This window comes from Trichosurus vulpecula, chromosome 1, assembly GCF_011100635.1.
Source record: "Trichosurus vulpecula isolate mTriVul1 chromosome 1, mTriVul1.pri, whole genome shotgun sequence".
Taxonomy (NCBI): Eukaryota; Metazoa; Chordata; class Mammalia; order Diprotodontia; family Phalangeridae; genus Trichosurus; species Trichosurus vulpecula.
In genome coordinates this window covers 499,678,285-499,694,157 of record NC_050573.1, presented here as the reverse complement: position 1 = coordinate 499,694,157, position 15,873 = coordinate 499,678,285, and the positions used below count along the sequence as shown (strand labels likewise).

Below are 15,873 nucleotides of genomic sequence, written 5' to 3'. Positions count from 1 at the left end.
TAGGAATAGGCAGTTTTCAGAAGAAGAAATCAAAGCTATCAATGAAAATCATGAAGAATTGCTCTAAGTCACTCCTACAATTAAGTGCATAGCCCTGAGAGGGGCAGGGGAGAGAAGAAGGGGAAAAAAGAACAAAGTAAAAAGTGCACAGCAGAGAACAAAAGAAAACTCACAAGGAAGCAAAGAAAAGATGGACAGCTCTGAACATAATGTATAGTATTTATTATATAGGCTTTCTTGAAATGGAAATTTGTTGCTATATATTTTGAATCCTCTCACATTGTGCTGTACAAATGGCAATGCTTTTTTTTCCTTTTCTTATTTTGTATTTAAGTTTTAGTATTTAAGTTTATAATATGTTTCTTTTTCTTATTGTATATTTAAATTTTAGTATTTAAGTTTAAAATGAAATTTTAAAATAAAAAAAAGGAAAATGAGAAATGTTAGAGGGGATGTAACTGGGACACTAATTCATTGCTGGTGGAATTGTGAATTGATCCAAACATTCTGGAGAGCACTACTAGGTCTGTATCCCAAAGAGATTGAGGAATAGGGAAAAGAACGTATCTGTACAAAAAATATACCAGCTCTTTTTGTGGTGGCAAGGAATTGGAAATCAAGGGGATGCCCATCACTCGGGGAATGGCCAAACAAGTTGTAGTATATGATTGTGATTGAATACTATTTTTCTATAAGAAATGATGAGCTAGATGGTTTCAGAAAAACCTGGGAAGATATGAACTGATGCAAAGTGAACAGACATAGGAGAATATTGTATACATTAATAGCAATATTGTAAAGATGATCACTTGTGAAAACCTTAGCTACTCTGATCAAGACAGTGATCCAAGACAATTCCAAAGGACCCATGATGAAAAATATTATCCACCTCCAGAGAGAGAACAGTTGAACTCTAAATGCAAAATGAAGCACAGTTTTTTTTCTGCCTTCTTTATTTTTATTATTTTATTTTGTGTGTGTTTTCTTTTGCAACATGGCTAATATGGAAACGTTTTGCATGATTTCACATGTATAATTGGTATAAATTTGTTTTCTTTCTCAAGGGGGGGCAGGAAAGAGGGAGAGAATTTGGAACTCAAAAATTTTTAAATGTTAAAATTTTTTACATGTAATTAGAAATATTTAATGAAATAAATGAAAATAATTTTAAAAGAAAATAGACTACACAGATGGAAAGGGCCATGCTTTCAGTCCGTTATGTGCTATTGTTACTGTTGTTAAGTCCTTTCCATTGTGTCTGACTCTCCATGACCCAATTTGGGCTTTTCTTGGCAAAAATACCGGAGGGGTTTCCCATTTCCTTCTCCAGCTGATTTTACAGATGAGGAAACTGAGGGAGAAAAGGGTGAGGCAACTTACCCAGGGTCACATAGCTAGTAAGTGTCTGAGGCTGGATTTAAACTCAGGAACTCCTGACTCCCAGGCTAGCTCTCTGTCCCCCTGTGCCACCTACCTTCCTCCACGTGCTGTTAGCTTTACTGAACTTTTTGGAGAGAATTTACTTTGAAGTAGGGCTTGAGTATTGGTTGCTAAACACCTTTGAGTCAAAACAAAATCTGCTAATATACTTTCTAAGAATGTATAGTTCCAAGATGCAGCCTTGGCTTCCAAAAGTAATGTAATCATAGTAGAGTAAAATGAGACTATCATCTTCTTTGTTTTGGCCACTGTACCTCCCTTAATGTAGCCATCTTATATTAACTTTCATTCATATTGAACTTTTTTTCCACCAAAACCCCAGATTCTTCTCATATAAATCACTTTCTCCCCTCTAGCGTGCCATTGCATTTGATCTTTAGAATGCAAATACAGGACCTTATGTTTATCCTTGTTATATTTAATTGTTGACATCTTTTGGGGGTTCTCACTTGTATTAACTATGACTTCCAGCTTCATGTTATTATCTGCAACATGATAAATATGTCTTCTGTGCCTTCATCCAAGTTATTGATTAAAATTTTGAGCACTGTATAGTCAAGGACAGATCATGGGGCACTTCATTTAAGGATCTCCTTCCAAGATGACATCATTTTTCTTTGGATCTAGTCATTCACTGTTTCTAAACCTCCCTAGTCCATATCTTGTATCTGATCCATATCCCTTCATCTTACAGTTGATGATACTGAAACTCAGAAAAGTGAAGTGACTTGCCTGAGGTTAAAAAGTCACCTTAGCATATGGTTAATTAGAGTTGGGCTCAGATAGCATTCAAGGAGGCAACTGAAGAAGGAACTAGGTGTGCTTCTGGGATGCCGTGAGAAAAAATACCACCAGCATGCCCCAACTTCCATCTTGACCCTCGTAACAATTCTTTTATTCGCAGCACTTATTTTTTTAGGCCCATTTTCTTTCATCTCCAAGGATCTGAGCCTTATTATAACCTGGAACAATTGTTGTCTCCACATGGGCATCATTTAATATTTAGAAACTTACCTTTGGAGCAAAATCAGTCAGTAAGCACCTATTCAGTGCCTTCCATGTGCCAGGCACTGTGCCACGTGTTGGGGATAGAAAGAAAGGCAAAGGATAGTCCCTTCTCTCAGAGAGCTCACAGTCTGGTGGGTGAAACAACAACTCTGTACAAACAAGATATATGCAGAATAATTTGGAGATAATCACAGAGGGAAAGCATCAAGATGAATCAGGAAAGCCTTTTTGCAGATAGATTTTAGCTAGGACTTGAAGGAAGTCAGGGAGACCAGAGCGATAGATGAGGAGGGAAGAGAAACGTATAAGAAAACTAGAAAGGCAGGAAGCAGAAGCATTTCCCAATTTACAAGTGACTTGTGTTTAAAAAGTTCATTTGTAAGTCTTGTAACTTTATTTGTAACTGAAAACTTCCTGTTTCCATGAAAAGTGTTATTTCGTAAATAATACTTTAGGTTTCTAGATTAGCTACTAAAACCTATTTAATTCATAACATAGCTGAAATATGTGCCCTAATACAGAAAAGACAACCATAAACCACACAATAGTAATTTGATGAGTGCCTGAGCTTCAGTTGATACAGAGACTAAAAGTATAAGCAGAATGCATCAATGAAGAGGTGTTTGGCCATTGCCCTTTTTACAGTGTGCCCACATGCCATTATGACTGACTGAGATCCCATGGGCAGCTCCTTTCCCTCTTCTGTGCTTCACATTCTTCATCTATAAAATGAAGGGGTTGGACTAGGTAATCTCTGAGGTCCCTTACAGCCCTCAAAACCTCTCCTATTCTGTCCGTTTCAGAAAATCTCAGGATCACTAGTAAACTGAAAGAGCCATCTTCTGGAGAGACAAATTTTATGTAGTATAAAATAAATTTTTAAAATAGCATTAAATAAAATGAAATCTTCTAAGAGCATTATCATATGGAGGAGAAATGGACAGGAGAAAGAATTCCTATGTCTTTTCAGCAAATAAAGTTTGAATTTTGGATAATTTTTTTAGAACACTCCCCTACCCACCCCCCGCACACACACCCTCAGCAGGGCTGCTGACACACTGAATTTTCAGAGAGCTGTGGCTGTAGCATTCCCATCTGCTAGTGGACTGGGTTCAAGTAAAACAAATATACAGCTCCCTGACCTACGCCCTGAGCTATAATTCCATCAGCTTCCACGTAGATTGGTGGACTGACTGAAGCCGCTCTGAAGTACCCTTTGAAATAGTGCTGAAGTCCAGCAGGTGGCGCCCTGAGGCAGTCCCCAGCCCTCTCCTCATGAATACTGCTTGGGAATTTAGATGTGCTAAATGTGCTGCAATACCCAAGTGAAGGTGAAATCGGTACTTAGGCCCTGCTATCTGTGACCTCAAGTGTGACTCCAAAACAGTGGATCCTTTCTTCTTCCGTGTGCAAACTGGCAGCATTTTCTGGCAGACTGGCAGCCATTAAACCACTGTTTGGACAGCGAGATTTCCTGATTGCAAATATCAGGGGGAGGAGCAGAATTCATAATGACTTCGAGGGACTTTGGCTTGGGGAGTGGTCAGATTAGATTTACAGTAATGCATTTAGGGACCAAATGAACTACAGATTTATATGCATTCCAGTTTCTATATATATGTGTACATGTTGGGAGGGAGAGAGGTTAGGGAGAGAACATGGGGAGGCGAGCCCCATTAAAACAAATCCCAATAAGCTTTCTAGATCCTTTTGTTGTACTGAAATATAATTATGTAAATTATAAAATATATCCAAGAATAAACAAGGTGTGGAGCTTGGGAAGCTTTTTGCTGTACAGGCATATCTGACCCAAGATCATTAATTTTTTCAACCTAGCAGTGACATTGCAGGGAAGCCAGTGGAACACCAGCAGGGGTTTTGTGGCATGGGGTTGGGTTATAAAGTATTAATGATATTACTTTGAAATAGTGGGAGAGAGGACAACCTCATGTGGGATGATCCTTTACAAAGGATTGGGTTTTTTAATAACTAGATCTTGCCCGTGTGTGACACATGTGTTGCAGGCATTGGTCAACAGAGAGTTGATATCCAGTATTACCTGGAGGGGCTGACTAGTATTTAATGTGCTGGGATTCTTCCAGTTGAGTCACGGCCACATTTTGATTTTCGTTTTTCTCTCTTTCCTGATCGGCTTGGTAAATTAAATTGCTCACACATAAAGAGGGTTAGTCGAGTTTTATTGCATTTCATTTTTTGTTGAATATTGGAAATTTAGCCAGATTGTCAGGATAATATTGGACTTTTGCTTATTTTTGAACATTAACTAAGACATAATAATGATCAGTAAGGAAAGTCAAAAAAGGGCCAGAGAGACAGCAATTGAATACTGCATGAGCATGATTAAGTGCTGCTCATGTTGCGTCCAGATGCTTGTTTATCCTTTGTTGCAGGGGAGGTGGCTACATTTGTGTAAGAGTTAAAAGATTGAAAGTCACTAAAGAATGCTAGAATGACAGGGCATGTTGTGGGGCTCAGCTAAATCACTGATGCAAAGCCACACTGATCCGAGTTGTTTTGGTGGAGTGACTGGAATTTGGTGGAGTGTATTGGAAAGAACAATGGTTTGGAGGCCTGGTTTAAATGATGACCCTGGGAAAATTATTTCACCTTTCTGTACCTTACTTTCCTCATTTGTAAAATGAAATAATACTGACATTACCTACCTCTTAGGATTGTTGTGAGCAAAGTACTTTATAAATCTTACAAAATTATATAAATATGAACTATTACTGTTATCATTAACACAAATGGCAAGCCCATGAAAGAAGAGTAAATAGTAAACAGAGCTTAACTAGGATGGAAGGACCAGAACTTTTATCCAAAGGGCTTAGGAGCCAGGAATCTGTTTTTCTCCACTGGCAGTCCTGCCTAAGCTCCATACCATTTTCCTTCCTCCAAGACCTCTTCTACCCCAGTCTGTGGCCAGCTGCCTCTGCTCCCTTGCTAAGCCCTTATAGCCACCACTCTCCACAGTTTCTGGTGGTCAGTCTGCTGACCTCCACAGGTGCTCAACCACAGTAATATACTCGCCTCCTCTGAAGTCTAGGAGACAGTCCCTGCCTCCTCCTCTCCCCCTCACCTTCTGTATTTCCTGGGGATTGGTAAGAGCCAGGGGTAGTCTCTCCCCAAGCCAGGAGTTCTTATGAATCCCAGGTTAGGAGCCCCTGTACCAAACTCTCTTGGAAACAGATTTTCCCTCCCCTTGATTCACTAGACTGTGAATCATTTGGACGAAGTTCACTCATGACACAGTGAAGGTGAAAGCTGGTATACATCAGCTGACATAGCATCCTGAGGCCTTTTTGCACCCCATATGAGCTTCTTTCCGGCCTTGCCAGGCTCTGCTTCCTCCTCTAGCAGCAACCTCCCCAACTTGATTATGACTGGGGTCCCTTTCTCTGGTATGAGGTCTGTCCTGGGACCTGTGCCCTCTCAGGGCTTTGTGTCCTGTGATTTTAGTCCTCACTCTTACTTTTCCCAGGAGCCAAAACTGATAGCTACAGCCTTGATAGTGAAAAGAGGATGAAATTTTGAGGACAGGTTAGCAAAGAGAAAAATCTAGCAGTGAGAGTCTAAAAGTAGTACCATTGTATTCTCTTAGATCCGTCCCTACATTATAGTTGGAGAGTTCTCTAATCTCTCATACACAATCCAGATGGGTAGAGATAGCCACAGGATAGTGGTTGCCCCCAGCTGTTAAAAAAAAGTATCTGAGGGGCAGCTAGGTGGCACAGTGAGTAGAACACCAGCCCTGGAGTCAGGAGGACCTGAGTTCAAATCCAGCCTTAGACACTTGACACACTTACTAGCTGTGTGACCTTGGGCAAGTCACTTAACCCCAATTGCCCTGCCTTCCCCCCTCCAAAAAAAATATCTGAGGGCCTCCCACACCTCAAGTCATCATTGGAGAGGAGTAAGCCTAGTATAGTGAAATGTGCGTGGGTTCTGGAGTCAGAGGACCTGAGTTCTAATCCCCCTCTGCTGTTTACTTGGGCAAGTCATTTAACTTCCCTTGGCTTCAGTTTCATCAGGTTTGAAATGAGGGAGCAGACTAGAAAACCTTGGAAGTCCCTTCCAGTCTAAAGACTGAATCTTTAGGCTCTTGATCTTTGCTCTCAATCACTTTCCCCTGACTCTGGCATCACTTGTCTCCATACCTAACCTTGAACACCTCCCCACACTACAACTCTAATGGTCATACCTTAGAATCTCGCTGGCCCACAGATTTTCTCTCGTTCCCCACTTTCAAATCTTCAACCCCAAATAATCTGCTTCATTCGATTTCTCTTCTTCCGTGACTGCTAATAACGGGTAGAGAAAACAAATCAAGCTGATGTCTTATTCTACACATTTGTGGTGCATGAGCTCAGCGGGGCCCTCAGTGCTATAGTTGTTGTTCAGTTCTGTCTGACTCTTCATGACTCCATAAACCATGGTGAATGTGGGTTTGTTTGTTTTGCAAAGATACTGGAGTGGTTTGCCATTTACTTCTCTAGTGGATTAAGGCAAACAGAAATTACATGACTTGCCCAGAATCACACAGCTAGGAAATGTCTGAGACCCAATTTGAACTTGGGTCTTCCTGACTCCAGGCCCAGTGCTCTATCAATTACACCACCTACTGCTAGACAGTGCTTCTCTTCTACCATAGTGACTCATTACCAGATTTCCCAAAGTAACCATTCTAAATCTTTTTTTCTCTCTTTCCACCACTATCCCTAGACCACCCCTCCAACCTTCCCCCCAACACATACACACACATACTCAAAAGAAATGACCTAGCCTCATCCTCCCCTGAGAAGACTGAGGCCACCCCACATGATCTCCCTCAACCCTCCTTCTTTCCTTGAAACTGTTTAGCAACCAGCACCTGCTCCCTCTTCTTTCCTTCTAGTCATCAAAAAAAAGTACATAGTCCTATTCCTCCTCAAGGCTAATCCCATGACTTGAGCCCTCATCCAATTCCCTCCTTTTGGGGATGTTACTTAGCAGTCATTCTCTCTCTCCTCCCACCCACTCATAGAATTTAAAAAACAATTTTAAAAAATAAATGTTAAAAATGTTTATATGTAATTGGAAAAAATATTTGAAAAAAAATTTTAAAAGAGTTGCAAGGCACCTGAATAGTATGAAAAGAATCCCCACAATAACATAACTGACAAAGTGGTTGTCCAGCCTGTGTTTAAAAACCTCCAAGAAAGAAGAGCCTGCCACCTCTTGAGGCAGCTTATTCTGCATTCAGGAAAACTCTAATTGTTAGGAAACTTTCTGAAGTCAAGTCTAAATTGGCTTCTTCATAACTTCTACCCATTGCTCTGAGTTCAGCCCTCAGTTTTTCCATCTTTAAAGGGGAGGTAATAATAGTATCTATCTCATAGAGTTGTTATGAGGATCAAGGTATGTAAAGTCCTAAAGCATCATATAAATGTGAACTCTTGTTACTCTAGCTTATTTAGTGAATCCTTTCTCTCTGTCTCTCCCTCCCTCCTTCCCTCCTCTCTTTCCTCCCTTCCCTTCTCTCTCCCTCTCCCAGACTCCTTCTGTCATTTTTATTTCCTTAATCTCTCCTCAAAGCCTAGCAATCTGACCTCCATCACCACTAACATAGTGAAATTGCCCTCTCTAAATTCACCAGTAATCTCTTAATTGCTAGATCCAGTGGCCTTTTTTTCAGGCCTCATCCACCTAGCCCTTTGACACTATTGATCCACCCTGTTCTGTTTTCTCCTCACTCAGCTTCAGATATTATACTCTTGTGGTTCTACTTTTACCTCTCTAATTGCTCTTTTGCTCTATCCTTTACTGCTTCATCTCCTTCCCTACCAATGAATATGTGTGTTTCCCAGAAGTATCCCAGTCTTCTTCTGATCTATCTCTACGTTTTCCCCTTTGGCAATCTCATTCACTCCCATCTCTCAACTTTTACAATAGCTTCCCAAAAGGTCTTACCACCTTCACTCTTTCCTGCCCCCGGTTTATCCTTCATACCACTGTTGGGACAGTCTTTCTTATCTCTTGATCTGACTGTGTCACTTCTCAAAAATTCTGGCTCTGGTGTCTGCCTTGGTCGTTGTGAGATGAAATGGTAGATGTGGAAACAATTGGCAAAGCATCAAATATTAAATTCAAATATCTTCTAAAGCAGCTCTGCACTCAATGCAAACACCAAGCACTGGGGATATAAAAAATAAGGCTCCCCCAAACCCTTGAGTGACAATTGAAGAAGTGATAGCAAAATCAAGAGGTCTAGTTTTGGTCTCAGAGAAAAAAATAAGAAAACACAGTTTTTCCTTTCAGTAGAGTGGCTGTAGGACTACATTATGAAGTGGTGTATAAACTATTTGACTGACAGTCAGATGTGATCCCTTTGTCAAGTGGGGGACTTTTGTTCAAATTTTTCTTTAATAAAAAGAAGGGTTCAATATTGGGAGGAGAATTATGTTGAGGAAGTAATCTGATGTTAAAAATAAATAAAAGTTCTTAATGGGCAGGGCAGTCAGGCAACAAACATTTATTAAACCCTTGCTATGCACCTGGGGATACAAAAAAAGGCAAAACCAGGCTGTGTCCTCAAGAAGCATAAATTTAAATGAAAAAAAACATGTAAATAACTAGGTGTACAAAAGTACATACACACACACACACACACACACACACACACACACACAATAGATGGTGATCTAAGAGGGGATGACACTAGCCTCTGAGGAGACTGGGGAAAGTCTGTAGAGGGTAGACCCTGAACTGGGTCTTGAAGGAAGCCAGGGAATCCAGGATGTGAAAGTAAAGGGGTAGAATGTTTCAGGCTAGGGGCCTCTCAGAGTCAAGGTGTGGAGGTGAGAGATGGAGGGTCATTTGTGAAGAACTGCAAGTAGGCCAGTACTGTTGGGTCACCAGATGCATGTGGGGGACTAGAAAAGTATCTAAAAGCCAGGTTATGAAGAGCTTTAAATGCCAAAGAGAGGGATTTGCTTCATTCTACAGGTAGCAGAGAGTCACCAGAACTCATGAACAGGGGGTATGTACATGGTCAGACTCATGCCTTAGAAAAATCACCTTGATAGCTGCAGAGAATGAATTAGGGTGAGGAGAAGCTTGAGTTCTGAAGCGAGCAGTTGTATGGCTGAGAGAGCAGGAGCAGGGTGGAGTCTCAGCTCCACTTTATAGCACAATCTGAAGCCTATGGAGGAATAACCAGAACAGAAATCCCAGGCCACAGAGAAGCCTACCGTCTTGTGACTGGATTAGCAGACTTTCCCACCTGTCTGATAGTGGCTGAATCAGTCAGCAGAGTTCTAGTGCCCAGACCAAACCAAGGTCAGAAACTTGCAGACCCCAGACCAGAGGGGCAGCAGTCAGATGTTGCTCTGGATCATACCACTTTAGGAGGACTAAAAGCATGCAGCTCTCCAGCTTAAGCTGTGCCTGCAAAAATGGAATGACAACACTCAGATACACCAGCAACAGCAGGACCAGACCAGACCTTTCCTCCCTAAGTACACAGAGCCCAGTCCTAACATCAAGTTTGAAATCAAACTAGACTGGAAGAACGGTAAAAGAAAAAAAGAACTCCACCATAAAAAATCTATTATGATGTCAAGGGATGTTCAAGACACAAACCAGAAGGGAATGACTCCGAAATATCTTTAAACAAAGCTTCAAAGAAAAACACAACTTGGGCACAAATTCAACTAAAATTCCTAGAAGAGCATAAGGCAAAGGCTATGGAAAAGAAGCAGGAGCTGCAACAAAGATTCAGAAAGGGGCTAACAACTTGTCTCAAGATGTACGAAACCTTGCCCAAGCAACAAATTCCCTGAAAATTAGATTGAACCAAACAGAAGCCAGTGACTCTGTGAGACAAAAAGTAGTATTAAAAGAAAATCAAAAGACTGAAAGCATAGAAGAAAATGTAAGCTATGTCACAGCAAAAACAACTGACCTTGAAAACAAATAAAAGAAAAAAATTTTAAGAATCATTGGACTATTCGAATGCCAAGATCAAAAAGAGTCTAGACGTTGTATTTCAGGATATCTTAAGAGAAAACTGCCAAGATTTTCTTAGAACCAGAGGGCAAAGTAGAGAAGAAAGAATCAATTGTAACCTCCTGAAAGAAATCACCAAATGGAAACTCCCAGGAACATCATAGCCAAAATCCAGAGCTTCCAGGTCAAAGAAAAAAAAATAGAACTAGCAGCCAAAAAGAAAGAATCCAAGGATCAAGAAGTTGCAGTCAGAATTACACACAAGTTAGCAGTTTCCATTACAAAGGAGCATAGGGCTTAGAATATAATATTCCAGAAGGCAAAGAATATAAGCTTTCAGCCAAGAATAATTTACTCAGCCAAACTAAGTATGTTACTGCTTGGGGATAAAATGGACCTTTAATGAAATAGAGGACTTCCAAGCATTCCTGATGAAAAGAATAGAGCTGTGTAGAAACTTTGAAGTTCAAACACAGAAGTTAAAAGAAACATAAAACGGTAAACACAAATGAACATGGTCGAATTGCTTACAGTCTAATATGGGAGAGATGATGTGTCCCCTCTGAACGCTGTCATTATCAGGGGTCATAGAAGACCCAGGACTGATTTTTTTATGTATTGATGATCTGAAGAGAAGGATGGAAAGAGAAGGGAAGAGGAATATATGAGGGGGGAAAGAGAAGGAAAGTTAAGAAAAAATTACCTCCCGTTATTGGGGTATAGACTATGCAGATAAGGAAGAGAGGATGAGGAGCAGTGACCAATGCTTCAACCTCGCTCCCATCTCAGCGGGTCAGAGGAGGGGGGAATAGAGACCCACAGTTGGGTACTCAAGGAAATAGGTAAAAGGGAGAAGAGAGAGTTAGAAGGAAGCTAGATACTCAAGGAGGGATTGTTTCTAAGCAAAACGAACTTTTAAGAATGTGCAACTCCTTTTGAGGTAACAAGGAATGGGAGTCTGAGGATGGGCCCATCAGTTGAGATGAAGTTGAACAAGTTATAGCAGTGACTATGATGAGGTAAGATTGTGCTCTAAGAAACAATAATACCAATAAATAATAGCTAACGTTTATAATAGCACTTACGTGTCAGGCACTGTGCTTTACAGGTATCTCGTGTGATCCTCACAACAGCCCTGGAAGGTAGGTGCCGTTATAATTCCCATTTCATGGTTGAGGAAACTGAGGCAGAGAGCTGGGAAGCCACTTGCCCAGGATCACACAGCTAGGAGGTCTCTCAGGCCAGGTCTGAACTCAGGGGCAGGTAAGTGGTGCCAGGCCTGGGGTCGGCAAGACCTGAATTCAGGACACTTCCTAGCTGTGTGACCTTGGACGAGTCCCTTTACCCTGTTTGTCTCAGTTTCCTCATCTGTAAAATGAGCTGGAGAAGGAAATGGCAAACCGCTCCAGTATCTCTACCAAGAAAACCTCAAATGGGGTCACAGAGTCAGACACAACTGAAACAACTGGATAGCAACCACAACAAAAGCTTCCTGACTCCAGGCCCAGCACTCTATCCACTGCACCCCCAGCTGCCCAGAGCAGATAAAGGGAAAAACTAAGGATGACTTAGGTGAACTGAGGCAGAGTTAACAGCTTTGGAAGAATTAGGAGCTTTGATCAGTGTGATCACCAAACACCAATTGCCAATCTGTAAATACTTCTTGCCCGTGGCCAGTACAAAAATCTGTTTTGCTTCAGTGTTTGTGACAGTGGTTTTACTTTTTTTTCATTCTCAATTAGGAGTAGGGAGAAGTTAGGGTGGGAAGGAGAGAAGACAGATTTTTGTTGACTGAAAAAAGTACATAATTTTTAAAAAAAAAGGTAAACAGTCTTGAAAGGATTAGAATTGTATTATTAAAAATTCTAAAGTCTTAAAAAAGAATTATAATCTATGCAGTAGACAGTTATAATTCCAGAAAACTGGTGATAAAGCATGCTACCTACCTACCTCTTGACAGAGAGATAATATACTGAAAATAAAGAATAAGTTGTACAATTTTTGGACAGAGCCAATGAGGGAATTTGTTTTGTTTTACTATACATATTTGTTATAAAGGTTTTGTTTTTGTTTTTTCTCTCCCTCAGGGGCAGAATATGAGGAGGGATAGAATAGCCAAAAAGGAAAAAAAGAGGAAAAAAAAGGAAAGAGAGTCATTAGAAACATCTTTTTTAAAAATACTGAGAAGAGAGTAAGAAAAAGGCCAGAAAGAATCACAGATAAATGGGATGGCTTTGAAAGCTACATATTTAATTTATTATGTGCTTTAAAAAGAAAAACAAGCTATATATAACAAAGATCTGCAATTTCATATACAATCCTCCTTTTCTGTTCTATGTATATAGAAATACTGCTTTTATTTGTTTTTTTGTTAAGTTCAGAATAAAAAAAAATTAAGAAAGAAAAGGCTAAGGGGCAGCTAGGTGACACAGTAAGTAGAGTACCGTCCTTGGAGTCAGGAGGACCTGAGTTCAAATCCTGCCTCAGACACTTAACACACTTACTAGCTATGTGACCTTGAGCAAGTCACTTAACCCCAATTGCCCTGCCTTCCTCCCTCAACCAAAAAAAAAAAAAAAAGAATAAGGAAAGAAAAAGCTATTGGATTTGGTAATTAAGATATCATTGTTATATCCCAAGGAGGGGATAAAAAGAAAGGCACCATATACACCAAAATATAGCAGTACTTTTTGTGATAGCAAAGAACCAGAAATAAAGTAAGTGACCATTGAGTGAATAATGGCTTAAAAAAAAACCTGTCATACGTGAATGTAACAGAATATTACTGTGCTATAAGAAATGAATATCATGAGAAACATAGAAAGACATGAACTGAAATTAATCAAAATGAAGTAAGCAGAGCCATTATGTGTGTATGTACACACACATGTATGTATATATATACATATATTACAACAATATTAGTAGAAAGAACAACAACAGAAGAATTGAAAATTAATGTTGCAGAATTACAAAGAACAAGCTTGGTCCCTAAGAAAACACCTTTGCCAGAGGCCAAGGTTGAGGGGGAAGGGAAGAGTAGTATCTATGGGTATGAAACATTACATAAATTGTCAGGTTTTTTTTAAATTAATGCATCAGTTTTGCTATTTTTTTATCTTGTTCTTTTTCTTTTAAAAAAAATGGTTCTAAGGGGAAGACTTCCGGATGGTGAGGGAGGAGGAGAAATGATACAGGGGCAAACTTGGGCAATATAAAAGCCAAAGGTATTGATGGTTTCTTTTTTAAAAAAAGAGATCACTGTTAACCCTAGCAAGGAGTAAGGGATGCAAGAGCAGAGCATAGTAGAGTCAATTTGGTTTTCTCAGGGGGTCCAGAGAGGAGAGGAAGGAGAGCATAGCCAGTAGAGGCGATAGCCTGGGAAGGAATTAAGGGGTAGAGACAATGGGGTGACAGTGAAAAGGAAGAACAGGGTAGGGATCATTCTGCATAGGGAAAGAAATACTAGTAAAAGGTTCTGGTTAAAGGAAGAGGATGGTTTTGGGGTGAAGTCAAGGTCGTTGGGAAGTAGGCCTCTTCCTGACGTGTGACTAGAAGCCTCTTAGAACATTCCACCATATCCACTGTTATGAGTATGTGTTTGAGAAGGAGTCAGGGATTATCTCTGTCACTGATAATCTCTACTTCTTACCATTTTACAACTCACTGTTTGTATTGTTGTTCAGTCGCTTCTGTTGTGTCCAATTCTTTGTGGTTTTCTTTGGCAGAGATACAGGAGTGGTTTGCCATTTCTTTCTCCAGCTTATTTTACAGATGAGGAAACTAAGGCAAACAGGGTTAAGTGACTTGCCCAGGGTCATACAGCTAGTACATGTCTGAGGCCGGATTTGAACTCAGGAAGATGAGTCTTCCTGACTCCAGGCCTGGCACTCTACCCACTGTACCACCTAGCTGCCTTAATATTGGTCCCTTAATAAAAACCATCATTTTGCACAATCTCAACCTAATTAATCATCAGTTTTCATTTTTGTGACATACACGAAAATTGAAGACAACTGCATAAATCCAGGATATAGTGTATGTGCAATGAAATTTTTTGCTTAAAATGTATACACTTTTAAAATGTCTTCAGAAATGCCTTGTATCTAAAAGATTGATAAGTGAAAACACATTAATAATATTTTTTGGCAGGCTAATGAATTTTTTAAGTGTCAGAAATCTACCCGTAAAGTAGATAGGTTGCTATAAAAATGTTTTATCTAAATGCTATAATGGTAACTACTAGGTATTACCCATATTCCTTAGGAACTGAACCGGACCTGTAGAGCTATGCAGCAGAGAATCGTGGAACTCATCTCCAGGGTTTCTAATGAAGAGGTCACCGAGGAATTGCTGCATGTGAACGATGACTTAAATAACGTCTTCCTCAGATATGAGAGGTGGGAACTTTTTTTCCCTCTGAAAAGATTGTTGGCATAATATCTTAGGGATTTTCTCATAAACAAAGGGGGAGAGAGATTAGAAATGGAAAATACTCATTAGAGATGCTAATTTGTCACCAGATGACAGGTGAAATGCATCTTATTCTCCTGGGAATTGAGCCATAGGAAATTGATATGCAGAATTAGTATTTGCCCTTTATACATGCCATTAGGTTTCTGTTGATTTTTCTCCCTCTTCTTCCCTTTCCACCTGGCTCTCATTTCTCCCTCTGCCCCCCCCCCCGCCCCGGGTTTAGGGAGTTGGGTAGGACACAGGGTTTTTATAATTTCTAAGTCCCTCTCTTAGGTATTGAACCTTTTAAAAGCTTGAGAGGGATAAAAAAATCACTGCTGAGAAAAAAGATTGGCTTTTAAATGCTAGTTTGTCTAGAATGTCTGGACACTGAGCCATTGAGAGTAATAAAAGTCTGCCTTTGGAAAAGAAAGCAATAAGGGAAAGGAAGGGAAGGGAAAAGAAAAGGCAAGAAAAAAGAACCTAAGCCTCATCAGAGGCAGTCGTTTTGTTGGTTGCTTTTGCTTAACTCTTTCTTTGTTATAAGGAAGAATTCAGTTGGGGTAGGAGGATATCAGGAAATAGTTATGATGTAAAAAACAAAATACATTTAGAAAACAATTGTTTTCTTAAAAAGAAAAGAAAGTACATAGGCCATTTTATCATTCTCTGCTTTATGTCTACCTAGCATCGCTGAATACTAGCAACAAATTAGGAATGTCCCTTTTCTTGCTTAAAGGCTTCACTTGGAAAGAGTAAAAAACCAAAAACAACTTTATAATTCACAAATATAGGTTCAGATAGAAGACACAATGTCAAGTACTGTTGTCTTAACCTCTCTGACTTGCCTGTACCCTCTTAGAATCCTAAAAATTTAAAACCAGAAGAGAAGATAGCTGTCATCTAGTTCTGGGGTCCAATGAATGTGGATAGAGTTTAAGGGATCTGTGAACTTGGGGAAAA

General features: G+C 39.9%; 1 protein-coding gene across 3 annotated transcripts in view; it reads left to right on the top strand.

The window, feature by feature from the left end:
* Positions 1–15,873, top strand: part of TOM1L2 (target of myb1 like 2 membrane trafficking protein) — a 142,684-nt gene that overhangs the window by 98,806 nt on the left and 28,005 nt on the right. For all 3 annotated transcript variants that reach the window (XM_036739690.1, XM_036739696.1, XM_036739685.1), the window contains exon 8: positions 14,722–14,855. In XM_036739690.1, coding sequence (XP_036595585.1) covers positions 14,722–14,855 — 134 coding nt within the window. The remainder of the gene's footprint in view (positions 1–14,721; positions 14,856–15,873) is intronic.